Source organism: Gallus gallus, chromosome 2 (assembly GCF_016699485.2).
Source record: "Gallus gallus isolate bGalGal1 chromosome 2, bGalGal1.mat.broiler.GRCg7b, whole genome shotgun sequence".
NCBI lineage: Eukaryota > Metazoa > Chordata > Aves > Galliformes > Phasianidae > Gallus > Gallus gallus.
This window is the reverse complement of record NC_052533.1, coordinates 109,639,576-109,663,494: the sequence shown is the minus strand read 5'-3', so window position 1 is coordinate 109,663,494 and position 23,919 is coordinate 109,639,576. Positions and strand designations below refer to the sequence as shown.

The 23,919-nt window shown below is 35.1% G+C and overlaps 1 protein-coding gene across 8 annotated transcripts in view; it reads left to right on the top strand.

The window, feature by feature from the left end:
• The window catches only part of RB1CC1 (RB1 inducible coiled-coil 1), a 73,964-nt gene that overhangs the window by 29,102 nt on the left and 20,943 nt on the right, over nt 1–23,919 (top strand). For all 8 annotated transcript variants that reach the window (XM_015282657.4, XM_015282655.4, XM_015282656.4 and 5 more), the window contains 9 exons: nt 266–701; nt 3,977–4,147; nt 8,837–9,021; nt 11,334–11,520; nt 11,597–11,678; nt 12,329–12,390; nt 13,240–13,343; nt 15,379–15,505; nt 21,714–23,629. In XM_015282657.4, the coding sequence (XP_015138143.1) occupies nt 266–701; nt 3,977–4,147; nt 8,837–9,021; nt 11,334–11,520; nt 11,597–11,678; nt 12,329–12,390; nt 13,240–13,343; nt 15,379–15,505; nt 21,714–23,629 (3,270 nt within the window). The remainder of the gene's footprint in view (nt 1–265; nt 702–3,976; nt 4,148–8,836; nt 9,022–11,333; nt 11,521–11,596; nt 11,679–12,328; nt 12,391–13,239; nt 13,344–15,378; nt 15,506–21,713; nt 23,630–23,919) is intronic.

The window sequence follows — 23,919 nt, the reverse complement described above, 5'->3', positions numbered from 1 at the left end:
ATGCCTCTGTTTATTGAACTGTTGTGGGTTTTTTTCTTTCTTGTTTTTGTCATTGCATTGTACTCTGAAGTTTATATTCTACAGTGAGAACAGAGAAAAGAGCAGAAATTGTAACTTCTTACGAAGTTGGTACTAGACATGGTACTTTGAAAGGGTAGCCAGCAAATTCATTTTGAATGTAAATAACACTTTAATTATGAGTGGTTTGTGTCAGTTTTTGTAATTGGATACTGACAGCTTTTTGTTTTCACCCTTTTTAAAAAAGCTTGGGTTCTGCTGTCTCTGTCATGGCCAAGATACCACTGCTGGAGTGCCTAACAAGACATAGTTACAGGGAGTGTTTAGGAAGACTGGATTCATCAGCAGAGCATGGAGGGGCGGAAAGTGAAGAAACTGAGAACGGGAAATCTTCTGAACTGGTGCTTTATTCTGATGTATCTAAAGTGAACAATAAATCAGTGTTAGCATCATTTTGCAAGTCAGTTGAACATTCAGCATTAGAAGGCACAAATCCTGAAAATGTAAAAGACGATAAGGAATCTGGTCAAAATACTGCTGTCCAGGACAATGAAACATCAGTAGAACTGAAAGATGATGATCAGCCTTCCTTCAATGTGTCTTTATTAGACTGGATAAATGTTCAAGACAGACCTAATGATGTTGAATCACTGGTCAGAAAATGTTTTGATTCTATGAGCAGGGTAAGTTAATAATTTTGTTTACACTTAAATTATATTGGGAATTTGCTATGGAATTTTTTTTGTTTATTTTGCAGATGCCAGTTCTTTTGCTGTCTATAGCTTCTTGTTTCTCAAATAACTTTCTGATGGAGACCAAAAAAGAGTGAGGGTGGGGGAAGTACTTTGAGTTCTTAAAGTTTAGGAATGTGACCTTTAAGAAAATTTGTAATTTTGCAATGAATACTCATTATCTTAGTATGTTTTTTTTGTTTGCCTTTGGCCAAAAGTAGTCATTCTTCATGATAAGCCAGTGGCTTCTTGGAGCTTTTAAACAAAGCAACTTCAGGTCTGAGTTGATTGTGTTTTTATGCTTACAGTGAAATATTCATGGACCAAAACTCATTATTATTCTAAAAAATACTGAAGTATTTATTAAAATATTGGTCAAATTCATGTGCTTAATTGTGATTTTGTTTGAGTAACATATATATGTATATATAAATATATATGCATATGTATTATCAATCAGTGTAGATTTACTCACAAGAGCACAGTATATTATGTTGTATTTCTGCGCATAAAAGAAGAAAAAAATACTCATTTTCTTTACATATGTCTTTTAGTCATTGTAACCTTTTACTTTGAAATTCCTTCCTTTTTTTCTGTGCTTGTTCCTTTCACTATGGCTTATATTTCTTAAGTAGTTCAACTTTGTTTGCATATATATAATATTATTGCAAGTCAGTATACCTATAACAAATAAAATAAATTTTATTATCTTGGACACATTATTTGTTTTTTAAGGTAAGTCTAGAAGACTGTCTCAGTTATGTCTAAGCCCCATCTGTTGTAAGAAACATTATCATCTAATTGGTTTTACACATTGATTTTTATGAGTTCTACTTTAAAAGTAAAGGTCTCTTAAAAATCAGTGTTTTAAGAGAGAGGCATTAAATAGTCTTTCAAAATAAATTATATTAGTGATGCTAAAGTAACAAAAATGAGCAACAACAAAAAAGTTAAATCATCATTGTACATTATTTGGATTAGCTTCTAGCCTTATCTGTCATGTGCCACATGTAAAAAAGAGATTATCTTGCAACTGTGTGCTTTTCTGTCCTTGCTTTTCTTATTGAAGAACTAGGTAGAAACCCTTTATTTCAATTATTACAATTGTTCTATAATATAAATTGTTTTTTTTGGGGGGGGGGGTGGGGGGGCGGGAAGGGGATTGCTCCTGCTCCTTTGTTTTCTTGTCATAATTAGAATTGGAAGGCAGAAACGATGTTCAGGCTATTCTGACTACCAGTGGAACAAATAATGGTGATTGATCAGTCTTGAACTGTTTTGGTTCACAAGTATCCAAGTGCCTCCAAGTCATATGACAGGTCCTAGTTTTCCTTAGGAAAACATTAATATCCTTTTTTTGATGGTAGCACAAAGGATTCAGTCTTTATCTGCCATTGATTTAGAATTAGTTAAAAAACAGAATTGGCCTATTTAGCTGAAAAGGAAACAAAAAATTTACAAAATAAGTATCTGCAATACAATTGTTCTCTTAGCATTTACTTGAAATGACACTTTAAAGTAGGAAATGAGACTATGCAGCCAATATTTTTTGTTCTTTTTCTTGTTCTCTACCTGCCCTTCTTTGAAAAATGAACTGTACTAATGACGTACAATTACAACTGATTACCTGAATTCAGTTTCAAGTAATATTTTTATTGAAGTGTAAGGCATCAGAGTGTGAAACTTACATCTTTGAGAGTAGTAGCGTTGATAAAATTGGTGTGTTGCAGAGCACTGTTAGGTATGTGATTCTTCTAGCCTCTAGGCATTTCAACAGTGATGCTTCTAATTGCAGAAACAGAAGCTGCAATAAAAGCAGTGGGTAAGTAGGAGCTAACAAGATATTTCTGTTAAGTGCTGTCATAACTATTTAGAGTAGAAAGAGAAAAGACTTAAAGATGAGGAGAGCAATATTATCTATCTAGTAGTGAAAGTAGAGCAGAATGCTACATATGCAATTGGGTCAAAGATGGAATAAAAAGAATGGATAGGAGAAATAAATTATAAGGTGGAATAAAAGGAAGAGATTTTCTTTATAAAGAAAAAAATGGGATAAACCATGCTGAATGGTCATTTAAAGGGAAGGAAAAAAGAAAAACAACATGCTCTAGTATTTTTTTTCTTTAGTAAGAAACTGTTCAGGTTGCTGCAGTTGATGCTTGGGAAAGAACAAGATTCATAACATGATGAAGAGAAACTTCAGAAGTCTTGAGAAAACTTTGAGGATTTTGTAAATTAAATTTATTTCTTATGAAAAATTCTGGAATTACCAGGTTTAGTATTTTCTGTAGTGGTCATTTAGTTCCACTACTAGATTATGGAAAAATAGTATATTTATTCATGTTAGTATTTGATAGCATGTAAGTGACCTCTTTTCTAAGAGTTACTGGGCTCTGTGGTGTGGGTTGACATAAAAACTGCATGTTGATGCAAGAAACTAGTGTTAAGACTGTATGGATGACCTCAGAAGATTGTATCCTTCCCATTAGATTTTCATGTAATAAGATCTTTATTTCACTACTTCTGTAGTGAAACTTGGAAGAATTACCTGTACTGTCTATGTAGCTGCTTATGCCAGTCTTTTTTTTCCCCATGGATAATGGACCATAAAGGAAAATGATGAAATAATTTTCCAAAATGTGTTTTTATTAACAAAAATGTCAGTAAAAATATTACGGATGTGCTTTTTCTGTAGTTTGTGTTCCAGCTACTAGTAGTGGTCTGCTTACCTATGAAGCTGTCGATTAAAAATATTTTAGTTCAGTAGGGAAATACCAGTGGGTCTTGCAACTCTTTTGTACTGCCTTTCCTATTAGACTTCCCGCTGAGTCATGTTTATCTTTCTAATTGTGGCTGTATGGATTCTCTTCCACTGTAAACTGCTCAATGGTTTTAATCCCCCCTGTCCACTCCTTGTCCCTTCTCTTTGCCAGAACTTGATTTGTATGCTAGTCTAGTTGGAATACTTCAAATAAATTCATGTGGTGACTTGGGGTATTCTATGATACCACCCAGACTTATTGCTTCTGAAACAAATGAGAGATGTAAGCACATACTTGATTCAAACAAAAATCCTGGGGAAAATAGTATTGGAAACTAGATAATAGTGAAGGTAAAACAATAAAGTTATAAAAATTCGTGTTGTTATTTAGCATTATCTTTCAGTACAACAAGTACATTTATTTATTAATTTATCTATCTGTCTATTTATTTATTTATTTTCCCAGCTTGATCCAAGGATCATCCAGCCCTTTTTGGCAGAATGTCGACAAACTATTGCCAAACTAGATAATCAGAACATGAAGGCTATTAAAGGCCTTGAGGATAGGCTCTATGCATTGGACCAGATGATAGCAAGTTGCAGCAGACTGGTTAATGAACAGAAAGAACTTGCTCAGGTAATATATACATATACAGTTGTCTGTGTGTGTGTGATACACTGGAAAATGTTAACTTTTGATATATATGCATGCTGATTAAAATTACATATCATTATGTTTGATTTTCATTATTCATAATAATTAGAGATTTAGGTATTGGTAATTTTTAATCTGATAATTTCAGTATGATTCTCATATTCTTTTAAATACTTTAAAATATTGTTGTTTTTTTTTAACTGAAATGTTGAGACACCACTGTTATGCACCAGTAGTTAGAGAAGGAGTGGTGACCTTCAGTTTTCATTTGTGGAGGGATTCATTGTTATCCTTGTGGCTTAGAAACAGAGAAACAACCAGAAAATCAGAACGAGAGATGGACAGATTCCCTTTCCGTTTTGAATGAAACACTGTGACCTTGATAACTGATCCCTCTATGATAGGGCCTAAGAGGTTATATGCTTAATGGTTGATCACCAACCTTATAGTGAGGGGAGAGTGGTGGGTGTGTGTGTGTGTGTGTACGTGTGTGTACTACATATACGATACCTTTTGAAGTGAAAATTTGATTTAAGGCTTTTTCTAAATGTTAAAAAAAATACAGTAATTGTATAATTGTACAGTGCCATAGTAAAGCTTCTTCATTAAATATTGTTTGTGTGAAAAACTTCAGTTAATTTTATACCTGGGTTTTTCTTTATTTCCTCATTTGCAATGGAAGGTATATTAAAATCTGTATCAGATTATTATCTGATCAGATTTTTCACCATTACACCAAAGCTGGAACCATGAAGAAATGCATGTTTCTCATTTCTACTTGCGTAGTGGTGTATTGATAGTTGTATTGATCTGTATTCCTCCTTGTCATGCTGTCAGCTGGGTACTTATAGCCTCCTTTCAAGGCATAGGAGAGAATTGGGCTGACAGTCATTTAGGACTCAGGTTTTCAGCTGCATCCTCTGGCGAGTATGTAAAAACAGGTCTTAGCAGTACTTCTGGCAGCACTGTTTAACAGTGGAGCCTGTTTTCTACTAATTTCAGTGACTGAGTCCAGGAGTAAGTTTGTGTTAAATCTTAGCCTTGCGTAAGTGCTTATGTTGTAGTCAGCTTCTAAATACAGGGGAAATTTTGCATAATGGAAAAGATAATATTCTATCTCTCTACTTGATTGCCTAGTATTATTGATTGTGGTCTTAGCTGGATTTCAATTTTCACTTGAATCAGAAGTCTACCTCAAGTTTACCAATTTGGCTTGAGTGAGATGCCTGAAAGTCAGTTGAAAAGATATTTGTCACCTTTTGTATATACTTCTATGTGTTTTGATTTTGTAACTTTTGAAACTTGATCAGACTTGTGATTTTTCAAATCTCATATTTGCCTTATCTTTTGCAAATTTTCTATTCCTTTATTTTTTTTAATGACATACGACGGTGGTTTTTTTCCTCAGAATGGTGAGATAGAATGGGGGGTCATTTGTTTTTCTGAAGCTTCAATGAGTTGAATACTTGTGGTTAAACCAGTGATGAGGTTTGGAAGCATTTTCATATATGCTGTACATATCTGTTGGAAAAGGCTCAGGAAGCGTTTTCAGACCAGTTCTTGCAGGTCATTCATTTTAATTTCTTATGGTCTTATTATTTGATCTACCATATTTAATGCAGTTGTTTAGATAGCATTTGAAAAAAAACTTAGGCACATTTAAGATACCAGAGCTAGTATCATGTTACTCATTCATGTGATAGTTGGCATAGAAATCTAAAAAGAATGGCTAAGTGCAAGGGTTTTCTTCAAAAATATAGATGAAGACATGAGTGTTCTTATAAAAATTGTTGGAATTACTTTAAATAGCTGTTAATATTAGTGGTACTGGAAAAAAATTTCCTTTACATCATACCTTTAAACAGTGAACCATTTCTGTTCATAAAGGAACAGCAAGTAGATATATTTTATGGAACAAGGATAAGAAATGTCTAAATAGTAATCCTAGTGGCAGTATGTGTATTGGAAGCTGCAGGGTTGTTTTTCCAGGCTAGAAGAGGCTGGTGTTTCATCTGGAATCTGAGTTGACTTTCTACTCCATCTTCAAGTTTATTACTGAAATACAAAACAAACTTAGCTCACAGAACAGCCATGTGCTGCTAGAAGGCCTCGCTGCTTAGATAATTTGTGCATCCCTGGACATGCCTTAAGGGTTGGTTTTTCTTTCTTTTTTTTTTTTTTTTCCATCCGATTCTCAATGAACTGACCATTAAATACCCTTTCATATGAAAAAAATACTTGGTGATTAAATGCTAGGAGCCCCTAGCATTTACTGGAGAAATCTATTTTGTTCAATTCAAAACTTATTTTCTACAGAATCTGGAATTTGTATCATAAACATTTTTAAATTATGAGTAGCTGACATTACTTAGTACAAGTACTTTTCTAGAAAATTTGGAGTTCCTTTAATCTTTCAGTCTGATTCTACTCAGTAGCTTGTCCTTTACAACATTTTCTCGCATATTTTTTGTATTGTATTTTTTTTCCAAATTTTCCCTACTGATAGTGCAGCTTCTAAAAACATTATTACATCAAAATTCACTTCCGTGAAGTAAGTTCATAGAAGTGTTAGTCTATTAGAACTGTTAACCATAGTCAACACACTGGTTTGCATATGATTATTCTAGGATAATTCTATTTCACTTAAAGTACGTCTAAAATGTTAAGTATTCTTGTTGCTTCCTTGATTTTGAAGTAGTAAATGAGTAAATCAATAAAAGCATTATCATACCTTTTTTTTTCAGCACCTTTTTTAGTTTACCTGTGACAGTCATCTCATGAACCTTTTCATCTTCTCAGGGCTAGAAAAGCAAGAACTTGTGGGAACAATTGTTTACTTGCATCTTAGTTTTCTCCCACATTTGTTTTCCCTATTTTTTTGTCATTTTACTGTAGGTTTTTTTTAACTACTAGCATGTAATAGGAATTTGAATATAAAATACTTTAAACATGGATCCATAGGTACAGAATATCTTCTGTAGTTTCAAATTTATGAATAGTCTTTTGGCACTAAGAGTAAAGCTGTACCTGCCTTTACTGCCTCTTGTATGCATATCTATGTATGTTACATTCTGAAATCAGCATTCTAAAACATATTTAGATATGTGTTAGGTGGTTCATCTTCCCTATTCTGCCCCCCCCCCCCTTCCCCTTTTATGGATTGCCTGTTATCATCCACAACAAACAACAGGTAATTCCTTATCCTGCTCAGCAGCTAGTTGCAAATAAACATCTGGCTGTACTTACTGTCTATTGTAGGAGGGTGAGGAATAAACTTCACATTTTCATGTTGTTCCATTGGTTCACCAGAAACAAGGAAAGTTCAGAGCAAATGTTGAAGATTTCAGATACTTATTACCACTTGTCACAATGAATAGGACTTCCTAGAAAACCCTTTTGCGTTATTACAAGTGTTTCCTAGCCTGGGCTGTGTGACCTTTCTCCTTCAGCTTTTTAGCTCACATCCTCTGCTTGGTCTCCATAAAGCTTCAGCAAGTGTCGGTGAATGTGAATGGGTGCCACTGTTTTTCTGCATGGAGGAATTCAGCTCCATACCTTTGCTTCAAAAGCACTTCTGTGTCAGATGCCATTCTGCCAGACTGCCCCTCTGCTGCCATCTGTTGCACAGCAACAAAATGTAGTGAGATACATAATAAAACAGGACGACTGTTTCACAGAATTTGTATTGCTGTCTAGGTTCCAAAGAAAATGATGGTCATAATGGTCTTTTGCCTTTTTTTACATTGTAGTTATCCAAGGTGAATTTCTCATTCACATAACATAAGTATTTCTGAGTAAAAAAAAAAAAAAAAAAAAAAAAAAAAAAAAAACCTTGATGTTTTTGAGGTTTATATATATATATTTAATGTTTCAGTAATTACTACACTCAATTTTTCTCTGAAATGTATATCTTAGAGAATATGGGGGACCTAATGCCAGACAATTACTTTTTGAAAAGATTAAGAGCAAGTTTAAATTGCTTCTTCTAATGTTTCAGTATTGGGCATCCTTAGTTGTCATTGTTTTTATTTGTTTTGCTGTTTCTATGGTTCTACATTCCATGATGCATAAAGAAATTCAATAATTTGTCTTAAGTAGGGTTTATGTGGCTGCGAATGTAGTGACAATTATTATGTACTGCTAATCAATCCATGATGTAGTAACTGAAGATAATGTTTGAGTTTGTACATGTGTTTATAGGGAGGAGAGAGGAAAACAGGTTTCACAGGAGAATTTTGATACTCAGAAGGTAGATTGTTTAGCCCGCAGCAATACTGAACATGTTATAATGTTTAGTCTTCAGTATGCTTGAATTTACCAACCTGGCTGTTGAAATCAGACTGATGGTTCATTGTGTCAGTATTGGTATCTATTTCTTTCTGCTGCATTAAATTTATAATCTTTCACTGATGTGAGACCTAAACGCAACAAACTGACAAGGTTGTGATGGTAATGTTTGGAGAAGAAAATCTCAGATGCGATTTATTTGGATTGGATTATAGAATGAAAGGAATGCAAGTTGGACAGTGACTTCGCCATATATGATTTTGTTAGCTCTCGAATATTTACAGGAAGTTCTAATAAACTCTTGCATTCTTACAAAGAAGGTGATCACTTCAGTGCCTTTTTGTTGTCACAAAGCTTTTTTAACAAACGTTTTTTCTTCTCCAGGGATTTTTGGCTAATCAGAAGAGAGCTGAGAACTTGAAAGATCCTTCCGTGCTACCAGATTTGTGTTTGAGTCATGCAAATCAGTTGATGATTATGTTAACTAATCACAGAAAGCTGTTAGATATTAAACAGAAATGTACCACTGCCAAGCAGGAGCTTGCGAATAATCTACAAGTCAGACTAAAGTAAGTTACAACTTTTCAACTTGATATTGAGAATTCTATTTGCACTGAGGCTTTTAAGAGTATTTCGTAAGGAGATCTTTGGTAATGCATAGAGCTTTTTCTAAAATGAAAGAGAAAATAGAAGTTGGATAAACTTTGAAACTTGCATTTGCTTATGAAATCATTTCTAAGTATGAAATAAAATACTAAGAGAAAATTTTCTTAGGAGTTTATATGACCTTCATATCATGAAAAATAATAATATTAACTGAAAGAGAAAATAGTATTTTTCTATGTGAGCATCATTACTGTATGACACAGCCAGTAAGTATTGCATATTGCTCAGTGATAAAATTTTTCCACACTACTAAACCTTTTCAAACTACTTAACAACTCAAATTTTAATGTTATGTCAGATGCATAGGGAACATATGCTGTTTCATAGTTTTGTTTAAAGAAACAGTTTTATTTGTGTTAGCAATTAATAATTAAACAGTATTAGTGAAAGGTGTGGAGGGCAAAATGCATGAGAAGAGGGTGGAATCCCTTGGTTTATTCAGAGCTGAGGAGAGATGAGAGGAGGCCTCGTGGTGGCTGCAGCTCTTACAGGGAGCTCAGGGGCAGCGCTGAGCTCTGCTCTCTGTGACAGCGATAGGGCCCAAGGGAATGGCATGGAGCTGTGCCAGAGGGGGGCAGCTGGGGGTTAGGGACAGGTTCTCCTACAGAGGGCTGTGGACACACAAGAGATTCCTGGGGCGGTTGATCATGGCCCCAGGCAGCCAGAATTCAAGGAGTGTTTGGATAGTGCTCTCACACATACGGTTTGGTTTCTAGGTGGTTCTGTGTGGAGACAGGATTTGGACTCTGTAGTGGTATTCACAGAACCATAGACTTGCACACTGGATTAGATATCTATCAAGGAGAATTTTTTCTTCTTGACGAGATTACAGGTTGTATAGAAGAGGTAGTTTCAAGATACGTGAAAAAGTAAAGCAAATTAGCAGTGTACTAGTGACAAAGATCCTGTTACATCTGTATTACTATTCTGATCTACCAATAAGTAATTTTTAGGAGTTTGTCTTTACAACTGCCTTTAACTTACTGAAAAGATGGCTTTTTTCTTTTGGCACCATTTTCACAAGTAATGAGGATTAGTACCTAGAAGCCAGCTTGTCCTAAATATCATTTTAATTTCCTCTATGTTCAAGTATTTATGTAGCTATGCACCAAACTAGTGAGTTATTAGAGGAAAAGGCTGGCATCCACTTGGAAGGAAAAAGTTAATAAGGCAAGGAGAGTGAATGCAAGAAAAATAGATCTGAAGAGAATAATAAAGATTTTCAAACAGAAAAGTGAAATATTGTATTCTGAGTCAAACCAAATATTTTTCTAGCTTGTCTGTCTCGAGTAGCAGCAGGTAGCAGATGACCGTAATGGTAATCTAGTGAGAAGGAATCTTTTTGTCTAAGAATACTTACTTACAGAAATAGTTCTTTTGTATTTAATAGCTGGTGGAGATTTCTTCCATTAATTCTTTTTTGTATTCACAAGCTCCTGGTTTTTGCAAGGAGCATTATAACAGTTGTATGGAGAAAATACTTCCTTTTTGTGCTTGAACTGGATGCTTGTTAGATTCATGTAATGCCTTCTCTTTCTTTCTTGCTACTCACTGCTGTGAGAAAGTTAACAGCTAAAAGTTACTTATTTGGTGAAAAAGTTACTGTAATGTTTCCTTGCAGTCTCTCCATTTTATCACTGTTTCAGTAGTTAAACTGTGATTTAATTATTTTGGTGACTGATTGAAAATTGTGTATTGACCAAGGAATATTTTCAATATAGGAATTTTTATGTTAAAATGGCTATTATTTGTAATGATTGAGTAGATGGCAGTCTTTCAATCTTATCTCTTAGACAGTATCCACACATTCAGTATTTCTTACTAATGCTTTTCTGTAAATATTTTTAAGGCTTACAAACAAAGACTAGTCCATTCTGGGCATAGGAGCTTCTTTAAGTTCTTTGGGATAAAACTTCATTATCATTTACTATAAAGTTACTTATGCTCAGGCTTGCTTATCAAAAACGTTACCTTAACTCAAATGCTACTGAGTGTTAATTATGGCACGCTTTTGGGGCTTTCTTATTTGAGAAATTAATGGAGAAGACAATTAGTGAATTCTAAATTACTTGGTACTTCCAGATAGCCTGTTGTTGTCCCAAGTAAAATGATGTAATTGTTCAGTTGATCCAAAGATGCTGCTAATTTCAGAGAAATTAAAATGCAGAAGAGATGACTAAGTTGTTATCTTCTAAAGTATAACCTACTTTTGTAGGTGGTGTTGTTTTGTAATGCTTCATGCTGACCAAGATGGAGAGAAACTGCAAGCATTGCTTCGTCTTGTGACAGAACTCCTAGAGAGGGTCAAGGTTGTAGAGGCTCTCAGTACTGTTCCTCAGATGTACTGTCTAGCTGTCGTTGAGGTTGTGAGGAGAAAAATGTTCATAAAACACTACAGGGAGGTAAGTAAACAGGATGTCAGGTTCAAACCTTTGTGTCGGTATATAAATTAACAACTATGTATTTCCCATTTCACAGTGGGCAGGTGCTTTAATAAATGATGGGAAACACCTATATGAAGCTGAAAGGGCAAAAAGAGAATCTTTCGGTAAACTGTTCAGTAAGTACTTCCTGTTCTGTGATCTATGGCTTAGTATGACATTTATCTTCAGAAGTAGTTAAAATATTTCCATTATGTTTTAGTTTAAATATGTGTATGATTATGTTTTTCCATATAGTTTTATCAGAAATACTGTGAATGTTCTCGTTAGTTTAATGCTCTTGAAAGAAAAATGTTATTACACTTGAATGCAGTTTCTGTTTGAACATGTTCTGCAAGCTTTATGACTCCTTTGAATGCTTTTGAAATCATTATTGAGTATTTGGGCATTGGTACAGCATCCTCTGTAATTCATTAAAAACAAACAAACAAACAAACTGAAGTTGCACACCCAAAACACTTGACCAGAGGGTTTTTTTTTTAAATGAGAAAATTGAGTAAAACGTTATCAAAAGGTGATCATTTGCTTATCAAAGTAAGCAAATAGAACTTGTCATGCCATTCAAGCCTCTGCTTTTATGCTGGATTTTGCATGAGGTTCTATCATCACTTGTTGTTAGGAAATGGCACGTTTGGAGTAATTTCAAATTTAGTTCAGTTGTTGAACTACAATAGCTCTGTTGTTGGTGGTTTTTTTTGTTTGTTTGTTTTTGAGGCTTTGTTTGTATGTTGCATTTATTCCTCTTAAATAACCATTTTTCTTTGCCCAGGGAAGTCTTTTCTAAGGAATCGCTTGTTCAGAGGACTTGATTCCTGGCCTCCATCCTTTTGTGTATGTACTTAGTATATTTTTGTTGTTTCTTTCATTTTTGTAAACAGTACATAGTAATTTAAATGAGGCTTAATTCATGTTGTATACCTGTTACATTCCTGGACTAGCTAGGCAGCGTACTTTTTGCTATTCAAAGGGGCCTATGTTAACACTGTTTACCAACTTATATTGTGTCGGGAAAGTATGTATCAGCTTATTATTCCTTTTTAAGGAGTTGTCTGTAGAATTGATTTAAAAAAAAATTATTAATGCTCAGAAGACAAAGGCCAGGAGGAATAATTGTTTATTTAATCCAATATTCTGAATAATGTAGACATAAAATTAATTGTGGTAAAAGCAAGTGTGTTCCTTTTTTCCTGTGATCACTGCATGAGTGGAACAGAACTTTTGTCTGTAATTGAGCATTGTCTATTTAATTTCTCACAGGTGAGTTAATTGAGGTAAAATATTCTGATTCTAATATTGCTGGCTTTTTTTTAGTATTTTAAATAGTGGACTGTGTTGATATTTAACTGTGTATTAAGTTAGTCTACTAATAAGTTAAGTTTCAGAGTCATCTCTTATCCCTTAACATTAGTGGATTGTTTAATAACTTTAGTAAGCTTGGTGATAGGTAGGAAACGCTGCTGCCAGAGGTGCTATGGATAATAACTATAAACTTGATTTTGTATATTTATTCTTTAGGATTGTCAGGGTATGGCCAGATGTTGCTCATTAAAAGGAGAATTAAATCTTTGATAAGAGAAGTCATAGTTTAACTTACCTGTTATGAATTAGTCTCCTTTTGAATCCTTTAGTTGTCTTGTTATCATCTTCAACAATGTATAAATTTATTTCTTCTTGATACAGACAAGAAAACCTCGCAGATTTGACAGTGAGCTTCCAGATATCTCATTAAGTGACTTGCAGTTTCTGCAGTCTTTTTGTCCTTCAGAAGTTCAGCCGTTACTCAGGTAAATTACCTTTTTAACCTCTCTATGATCTGGAAGCGGCTTCCTTTTCTGTCCTGCTCACCCCTCATTCAGACCCTCTCTCCCTCCATAGTATTTTTTATGTAGGGAACAGACATATTTTGTAAACTGGTGTCATTCTTAAGTGATGCTTTTAGCTGACATACCACAGATACGTTCCTTGTATGCTTCACGTACTCAAGTTCAAATGACCTCAGCACCTATGTTCTATGATTTCTGAATTGAGGTGTAATGAATGTTGGGCATTGCTATGACAGTTAATAAGCTTTCAAATTCATGCATTTTAAAACTGTAGAAATAGGATAGAGAAATGTTAAGGAAGTTAGTGAGCAAGAAATAGGCGAGAACAAGTCTGGTGTAAGGTCCTATGTCAGAAGAGATCTTTCTCCATATCACCACAATGAGAAACTTTGTGTATGGGTTATCCTTCTGTTAGAACAGATCTGTAGTTCTATTTTCCAGCCTTAAGACTAAAATCCCACAGAGGATAATAAGATAAATCCCGAAGGAGATGCTCTGTTGTCATTGGTTAGGTTCAACAACAGTACCAGCCTGAAACCTCTTACTGGCGTGCAGCATTGAAATTCACTGCATTTTTCATTTTTATGTTGTATTGGTGTTCTTTTTGATTCTGAAGTCCTGCTGATCCTCCTGGTGCTATGTCTGCTGGTGTTAACAATAAGTGTAGTGAGTTTAGTCTACTTGATAGTGAATTTGCCATCAATCATGATTCTGCTGGTAAATCCTTTTCTCTTGTTACACTGTTAGACAGGGATTCTAAAGATAAAATGTAAGCTATCATTTTTATGTATTGCTGATATTGACATGATTTTGGGGGTTTGTGAGAGTTTTATAGCCTTCCTAGGAAGCTCTCTGAGTTCAGTAAAAATTTTGTCTTGCTATTAGAAAATATTCAGTAACAAAGCTGTTCATGGCTGCTGTAGTGACATAGCTTTCCACTTGATGGCAATAGAGGTGGGATTATGTCATGTTCACCTTGGCTTCTGGGTTCAGACTTACATTTGGTGGCAGTGTTGTTGAAGGTAGAGGACTTATAACTTGAGCAGACCTAGCTTTCACACACCTTTTATAGACTCTGAGCTTCAGGACAAACTTTATAGCAGTGATCTCTTCAGTGTTTTAATTGAACATCCCAAAGAAAATAATTGGCAAACCAGCAAGCTGAGGCTGAGCAAGGGGATTCTTCTCTGTCACTGCTGATCCCCTGAGTTTCATGATTAAAATTATGCCTCAGTTTTCTTACAGTGTTTCAGTCTCCTCAGCTTCTAAGTAGTTACTGAAATCTTAAATCCATAAAAATAATACTACATATCACATGTCTTATATTTTAAATAGAGAATGCAAAATACAGTGAAACATTATCTGCTTGTATTGTACTGTTAGTCTAAATGAGGTCCTGTTTCATTAATTCAGTGGAGCAATTCCAGACAAATATTCTGGAAGTACAAGCTCTCAAGAAAAATGAAGTAAATGTTACTTTTTCAAAACTTTAGGAAACTTGTAACTTTTCAACTTGCACTGCAATGCAACTCTTCACTTGCAATGTGATCACAACATGTTATTCAGTCTTTTCAGTGATAGGTAACCTAAATTAAATAGAATAATATAGAATTAATTGCTGCTTTAAAGTTGGAGATGAATTGGAGAGAATCCAACTGAAGAGAATAATTGAGCCATTTGCAATAAGTGCTTCGGTTACAGATTTAATCACCATCAGTTCTCTTCTGTTACATCTTGAAAGGAAAGACTTTGATGCAGTACTTCCCCATTATTGTTTTTATCATTATGTGGTCCTTAAGAGTTCTCAAGTCCTTAATTTAAAGCACAAATAAAAGGTACTTTTATGGATTTTCCACGCTAAATATTTGAAATGGAAAAAAAATATAAACTTTATACAGAGGGAAGCTTTGCCTCACTGGAATGTCTACATAAAAACTTAATCATTTGAATATTAGATGTAACAATGTGACAAGATTTATCCTGTATTGTTTTTAAGGGTTCCAATACTTTGTGACTTTGAACCTCTTCACCAGCATGTACGTGCTCTACATAACCTGGTAAAAGCAGCACAGAGTTTGGATGAAATGTCACAAACCATTACCGACCTGCTGAATGAACAAAAGGTATTATGGTTTTTTTATTTTTCTTAACCAAGGAAATAGAATATTCTATTGAAAAAAAAAGCTATGTATTTTCATAATGTTGTTTTAACTGCTTCAAGAAGATGCTTTGTTTTTCCAGATATAAAGTTTAGTTGATTACACAACTTTGTAGTAGTAATTTACTTCCTAATAAGTAAAGTAAGTCTATTTAGAAAATAGTCCACTGCCTTCAACACATCAGATGCTTGCATTCCACAGAACTTGTAAAATTAATAGAATAAATTATAGTCTAGTGGGATTATTCTGTTCATATTTTTCTGCAATTTTTATGAGCCTCTTTGCTGAATGTGTGTATTTTGTCTATGTTGTTTGTATTTAAATAAGCTTGTTACTTCTTTAAATGTTTTCATTGCTTCTTAAGTCTTTCTGGCCCAGGAAGATAAGGGAGAATTCAGGGACCCCGTGACTGGTTGTAGCCATTAATCTGAAAACTGATGTGTCAACTATTCCTGTGGTTGCCGTCCTGCTTTCTGGGGAAGTGTTACGTGCCAACCTTCTCTGAGTATAGGGAGAACAGATAGCTTGGAAAAAACAAACAAACAAAAAAAACCTCTTTTTCCTTTTACTCCACCTATCAAGCAGATTCTTTCCCCTAGGAAGGCTACCCTGTCAATCACTTTTGGTTGCTCTTTCACATTCTGCCTCTAACTTCCATTGTACACCAAATGGGATCCTTTTGGCTTCTGATTGTAACCTATCCTAGGGATGTAAGCAGTGTTTAACGTTTTATGTAAAGTTTACTGCTACGGATTGGGCTTCTCCGGCAGTTGAATTTTTTGATTCCATGTTATAAACTATGATATAAGTGTTCAGATTGATTTTGATGCTGTCTAGAACTAACCTCATGCAACTGGCTTCACAGTGCCATGGTCCTAGTTAAAATTAATGTATATACCTTGAATGGGCTGTTCCTGTTTTTATTTTTATTTTGTAGTCATGCACATGTGAAATCTTGAACTAGAAAATTCCTGTTTAAAGCAGATATGTGAAGTCCTCTATCTTTTTATGCCTCTGAAACTTGAACATAAGATTTTGGCCCAGGTGGCCAAAAGGGCTAATGCCATCCTGGCCTGTATTAGGAATAGTCTGGCCAGCAGGGGCAGGGAGGTAATCATCCCCCTGCACTCAGCACTGGTGAGGCTGCACCTTGAGTACTGTGTTCAGTTTTGGGCCCCTTACTACAAGAAAGACATAGAGGCCCTGGAATGTGCCCAGAGAAGGGCAACAAAACTGGTGAGGGGTCTGGAGCACGAGTCTTAAGAGGAGCAGCTGAGGGAGCTGGGATTGTTTAGTCTGGAGAAGAGGAGGCTCAGGAGAGACCTCACTGCACTCTACAACTTCCTGAAGGGAGGTTGTGATGAGGAGGGGTTTGGCCACTTCTCGCAGGCAACAAACAGGAGCTGAGGAAGTGGCCACAAGTTGCACCAGAGGAGGTTTGTCTTAGACATAAGAAAAAACTTCTTCTCTCAGAGTGGTTAGGCACTGGAATGGCCTGCCTAGGGAGGTGGTGGAGTCGCCATCCCTGGCAGTGTTCAAGAGGCGTCTGGATGAGGAGCTATGAGATACGGTTTAGTGGCTGGTGGTAGCAAGGGTAATGGGAGGACAGTTGGACTAGATGGTCTTGTAGGTCCTTTCCAACCTTGTGATACTATGAAGAATATGAGATTTGGGCTTCTTTTTGATCTGGAGTTTAAGAAAGTGTGACACTTGCATCAGCTTTTTTTTTCTTAATGAAGATTGATTTCTTTATAAGCAGCTGTTACAAATAAGTATTTTAGAGCCTTTTCACTGTATTAGACAATGAAATGGCTAAGAATGGTGGCAGCTGTGAGTTTTCTGTACATATTCATTCAACAGATCACACTATGGTATGTAAATGTCTACTTCCAGCTGAAAGCATCCTGAAATTTCTCAGTGACACATTTTCTGGGGAATTTATTATTCACTAAAGCTTATAATGTAAGGGAAACGTGAAATCAATTAAAACGGTAACTTTAAAATACATAACGTTGGAACAAGAAAAAGAAAAGTTGCTTTACTTAGTGCTCCTTAATAATTTCTAATATTCTGAAAATCCATCTAGAAATTGGTTCAGACTTGTTTATCTGAGACATTTTTATCAGTATATCGCTGCACAAAAAAGATGCTTGCTAAGTTAGGAGAATCTGTTCTTTCCACACTTTTCTTTTGCTGTGCTTTGACCATTTTGGATTCTTAGCTGACTCAGAAATGCCAAATGCCTAGACAGATTTGGGTAATTGTCTCTTTCCCTAGAGTAAATTACATTGCACAATCAGAGCTGGGACACTCATGATGTCATCTTTAAAATGCCTATTTCTGTCTGTGATTTCAGTGATTCATTTGAACACTTTTTTCTACTGGAGCAAATAGGTCTATTGAACTGACTTTTTTTGTGTTGTTATCACCTGATGAAAGACAATTAGGTCTCTTCTCTGTGTTGCTTTGGTTTGCAAACAGTGTAGAAGTCTTTTTTTTTTTAATATGTATACATATTAGTTTTGCATATCCTTGTGCTTTTGCTTGGAATTACTGAAAAAATATGAAGTATCCTTTTCTTATCCTTATTGTTGCTGGGAATTTACACTATGTAACTAGCAAGGTGAACATATAATAATAGTCCTGAAAATGACTTCATTTTCATGCTCCTACAAGTTGTTTGTGAACTGTGAGATCTTCCCAGCTTGCTGATGACTCTGTGGGCACTGAATTTTGCCTGTGTAGACCACAGTATTTGCCCTGGGACGCCTATTAGACCACTGGGGATAAGAACTAGTTGATTTTTAAGGTGACTTCCAACCCAAGTCATTCTGTGGTTCTGTGACCCCAGTCTTCTATTCAAAACAGGTGGAAGTAGAAGCCTGATTCATGAAGTTGGACTACAAAAGTTTTTCCCATGCTTGTTGTTAATGCAGCATTTGAGCTGCCTGATTCAGAGAGGAGTTTAGCTCTTCTTGATGATGCTGATGGTCTTCATGCATTTGCTTTAGGCAGGAGAGAAAAGCTGTGGTTACAGCCAGGTGAACAAAGAGCAAGTCAGAGAGGGGTTCCAATACTGTTTTGGGGATGTTAGTAATGTGTCTCTTTAAATCTTACTATGACAGCTTTTAAGTTCATGGAATGCTAATGATGAAATGTATCTTTGTCTAATGAGTTTCTTTTTGTATTACATCATGGTAAACAAAAATGAACAATGTTGTTCCTTAAATAATTTCTTACTGTTTTGAAATGTGTTTTTAGTGCTTTCTGCTTATTCTGTTTAATGGTCTCACACCAAAGAGATTACTGTGCCCTTTCATTTTTGTGATACAGAGTTTAATCGGATCAGCAATTAGGTTAAACGTATCTAGGAGAAAGTTAGGGTGCCTGTAGGAGTGAGGTAAGATGATTAAGGTGTCGTCTTCATGGGTAGCAGGTAATTAACATGTGCAATCCTGTGGTATTAGAAGATGCTCTTGTAAGGGAAGCTGGCTTTTTGAATGAGATTGATTCTACAGCTTGTTCTATTTGAGTTCAAAATTCAACGCTGTTTGTAATCCTTAAAAGAATTGCCCAATTCCTTGTTGATGAGTTTATCTAGTAATGTAACCAGGACAATGTATGTAACCCAGCAACACTGCTAAACTTAAAAAAAAAAAAAAAAAAAAAAAATAGCTCTACTACTCTCTCTCTCTCTGCTTCCTAGTTTTCTTTACTTGCTCTAAACTCCTTTTCCTTCATTATCATGGGAATAACAGCATATGACATGTATGTTTATTGCTGCCTATAGGCTGTAAATAGACCACATGGAAGACATCAGGTTCTCAGGGGAATAGGCAACAGTTGACTAGTTTTCCATCTAGTTTCAATTCCTCAAAACGTGAAGTTTTATTCTTTGTGAGGCTGTAATCTAGTAGTGCAACTAGAGACCCAGCTCACAATAGTTATTGCAGAGCATGGAATTTTTTTCGACCACTAATTTTGAGGAAAACAAGCTCCCTACAGAGTATTGTTTCACAGTGAAGAGTTGTGGTTTATTTTACTCTTCGTGCTGTGTAGTTACTCTCTACTTTCTTGGTACTCCTGCAGGACCACACTGGAACTGATACCATCTTTGCTTTGCATGTAGAACCTTAAAATATTCACTCCCTGGAGTGTTTTTTGTGTTTACTGATGTCTGTGATGATTTGTTACAGTTGAAACTCTGCTCATTGGTTAAAGCATATGATTTGAGTCCAGGCATTTATCATCATATACCCTATCTTTCAACATGTTCTTCTCTAAATTTCTGTAGCGAAAAAGCAAGCTGATCCCAAGGCAGGTGTTGAAATATGGACTAATAATACCTTTAACAAAAAGAACATTGCTCTTTTAAGTCTTTTTTTGTCTCTTATGACTTGTATTCATTTGTGATGACTAAAGACAGCATGAGAGACAGCACGTGTTCTTTGTTAAAGAGACACGAGCAAGATTATTATTACTGCAGCTGGAGGAAGTGTTGGCTTTTTGGAAGACAGCACTGTTCTGAATGATGTCCAGTATTTGAGGCTGAACGCTTCATGTGAATCATCTCCTGTAAATTTTCTCAGGAATCTTTGGCAACATCTTTTGTTTTTATCATGGTCTCATTTCTCAGACCAATAAGATCAAATAAGTCCTTCGAGGATGAAGAATGGAAGAGCATAGTTGGGTTATGTTGTTACAGGCAGTGTGCCTGAGATGTTTTAGAGAACTTGTCTACTCTGAAATCTTAACATCTCCTTTGATTTGCAATCCTGATGGTCCTGCTCCTGTTTTTCTGTCCTGTGCTTCACATATATTCTCCCTAGGTATTTTAACTGTGTGTATTTCACTGTAACTTTCTTGAGGAAAACGGCTTTGCCATCCATGCCGTTATATGAGGAGTACATCTTTTATGGATACAGAGGCTGGATATTGCTTTTTGGCTTCCATGGTGATTGTATAACCTACAGCTGTTGTAGCTATAAATCAAACTTCAACTGAATTCACTTAAAGTACATGTTCCCTAACAGTATAGAAAAGCATTTACACTTCTGAAATGTTCTGAAACATTCCTAACATGTCTTTGAAATCACTAAGATTTGTTTTTAAAGACTGTACATGAACTTACACTTCTCAGTAGTGTATGCAGAGCTTGAAATCTTGTTTCATAATTCTTACAGTATTGAATAAGAATCAATAAATGTGTTATCTAATACCAGTGGATTGGAAAGTAGGCATGAGGTAAGTTTTTAGCCTTTTAAATATCAAAACCACTGGGATTGGTCAGTTTTACTTGGGAAGAACATCATGAAGAACTTATATAACCTTTTTGCTAAATTACAAACTGCTGTTGCTCAGGAATGATTATGGGTAGTTATTCTAAACCATAGTCATTCATTTGAAGACTGAATGATCTGGAGCTCCAGAATCAGATCTGGTGATGTTCCAGTGTCTCTAGGCAAAATGACAGAAATTGGTAGTGTTGGAAGCAACATGGAAAAATAAATCTACTCAAAGTGTGATGTCCTTAGTTTTGAAAAGTGAGAATGTTACGTTTAATTAGAATGTGCCCTTTGTTGTATTAACCTTCTTTTATATTCTTTTCACTGACTGATCTCAGAAGCAGACATATTCTCGTTAAATATTTTTGATAATCTTGTTAGGAGGTAACAATTTTGTTATACTAAAATTTTTGGCAAACCTCCTTAATTTAATATTCATTATCAGTGACTGAATTGCCCTGGTTTATAAAGCTGTATTAGCAAAAAATAAATAACTAACAAAATTATTAGGAACAACAAATTTAGTAGGTTGTCAGTAAACAAAGAATGTCTGTATCTGACTAGTTACTTCAGTTTTTTTGTTATCATCCAAACTTATGTTTGAGTCCTTTCAAATACAATTGTATGGGATTATTGTAGAATTTTTATCTAAATGGACGCTTGATAGTTAGGTATGTGAGCAATTTTCTAGTATTTTTTAGAAAAGTACCATTTGCGATTTCTGCTATTTTTAGTTGAATTTTTAAGTTGTTTATTTTGCATCCTTACAGATAACACTGATTTCTTCATTTTACTTTTGCCTGATAATTTTTAAACAGTTTCAAATATTTGCCAGCACTTTTATCTATAACCTTAAATATTTGTTTTGCTTTTTTTTTAACTTGCAGGCCTCCAATAGTCAAACATCACCACAATCTGCTACTACACCAAGGATGGAAAGTACAACAGGAACCACAATTGCTACCTCTTCAAGAACTCCTCCATCACTCAGTCTTCAGGGTCCCCTGTGTCCTCCTGTGTGTCCCCCTGCTCCACTAGAAGAATTGTCTCCAGACAGCATTGATGCTCATACATTTGATTTTGAAACTATTGCCCACCCAAACCTGGAGCAAGCTCTCAAGCAAGGGTCATTGGACTTGGATTCATTGGCAGAAAGTCCAGAATCTGACTTTATGTCAGCAGTAAATGAATTCGTAATAGAGGAAAATCCAGCCTCTCCTAATGTTATAAGTGATCCACAGAGTCCCGAAATGATGGTGGAATCTCTTTATTCTTCTGTTATCAATGCAATAGACAGTAGACGTATGCAAGACACAAGTTCTTGTGTAAAGGACGTTTCAGTAGAAAATGCTTCTCGCAGTGTTTGCATGGAGAAGTGTAAGGTTATTGCTCAAGATTCAAAAGTACATTTAAGAGGTATAAAAGAAGATCTTTGCCACTTTAGAACACTTGTACAAAAAGAACAGTGTGACTTTTCTAATTCTTTAAAATGCACTTCATTAGAAATAGTAAATACTATTGAAAAGGTAAAACTTTCACTTGAAAAAACACTAAAAGATAAACATCAAAAAGAACTTCAGTCTTTGAAAAGTGAATATGAAACCAAAATTAATAAATTACTGGAGGATGATGAGGAAAGCAAAAAAAAGATTGTTAAGTTAAAAGGTGACTTGTTAGGCCTTGAGGAAGTACTTCAGAATAAGAACGATGAATTTGCAATGGTGAAAAATGAAAAGGAAGCTGTAGTTTCCCTTCAGAATGAAAAAGATCAGAAACTACATGAATTGGAATGTCAAATGGAGACACAAAATACTGAAATTAAGAAACTGAAACAGTCACGTGAGATAGTACTCGAAGACTTGAAAAAACTTCACGTTGAAAATGATGAAAAACTACAACTTCTGAGGGCAGAACTCCAGAGTTTAGAACAAAGCCATTTAAAAGAACTGGAAAACAACCTTCAGGCCAGGCATTTACAGGAATTTGAGAAGATGCTTGCTGAGCACAAGGACAGTTTAGATAAATTAAAAAAAGAGAACCAGCATAGACTTGAACAAATGGAGGAATCTCATGCAGCAATTGTGCAAGAGAAACAGCAACAGGTAGAAGAGTTAAAACTCAAAGTTTCAGATCTGTCTGATTTGAGGTGCAAATTAGAAGTTGAACTTGCCCTGAAAGAAGCAGAAACTGATGAAATGAAGCTTCTCTTGGAAGAAAGCCGAAACCAGCAACAAGAGACCTTAAAATCTCAGATTGATAAGGAAACTGAAAGCTTAAAAAAAGAGATAGAGAAATTAAACAGTAAGATACAAGTTAGCAGTGATGAATATCAAGTGGGCTTATCAGAACTAAGAACTTTAATGACAATTGAGAAAGATCAATGCATTTCTGAGCTAGTAGACAGATATGAAGAAGAATCAAATTTGCTTAGAACTGAACTAAACAAAGTGACAGTTCTGCATCAAAAAACTTCTGAAGCAGAAAAAAGACTTTCAGATCAAGTAACAGAACTGCAGTGCAAGTTAGAGTTGGAAAAGAATGCCCTAGAAAAGGAAAAAACAGAAAAAATGGCACTCTGTGAGCAGCAGGAAAAATATGAAGATATTATCCATAGGCTTAAGGAAGAGAAAGATCTGTTAGTGTCTAACCAAGAACAAGACAAGCAGTTGCTCATTCAGAAGCTCAATTCTGAAAAAGAAGATGCAGTACAAACTGCCTGTAAGGAATTTGAATTACAAAAGGAAGCTTCTGAAAAAGGGCTTTTGGAAAAAATACAACAACTTGAGATGCAAGTAAATCAGAGGTACTGTAAGGATTAAGTTGCTGTGTTATCGTAGTATTCTAAAGTAATTACTGCATATTGCATCATAAATACACCAGATTAAGTAAAACTTTTACATATTTGTAATAGTAGTTATCTGTTTTTTAGTCAAGTTACTTTCATTTTGTAGGTAGTGATGTTCCTGTGTGTGCAGTTAGTCACAAAGTTTGTCAGATGTCTTTTAAGTATCATTTTCAGACAACAATTAAGGTTTTATATTTCAGTTTTGTAATGCTGTTCTGAAGGAATATTATTACAATTGCCTGAAATTC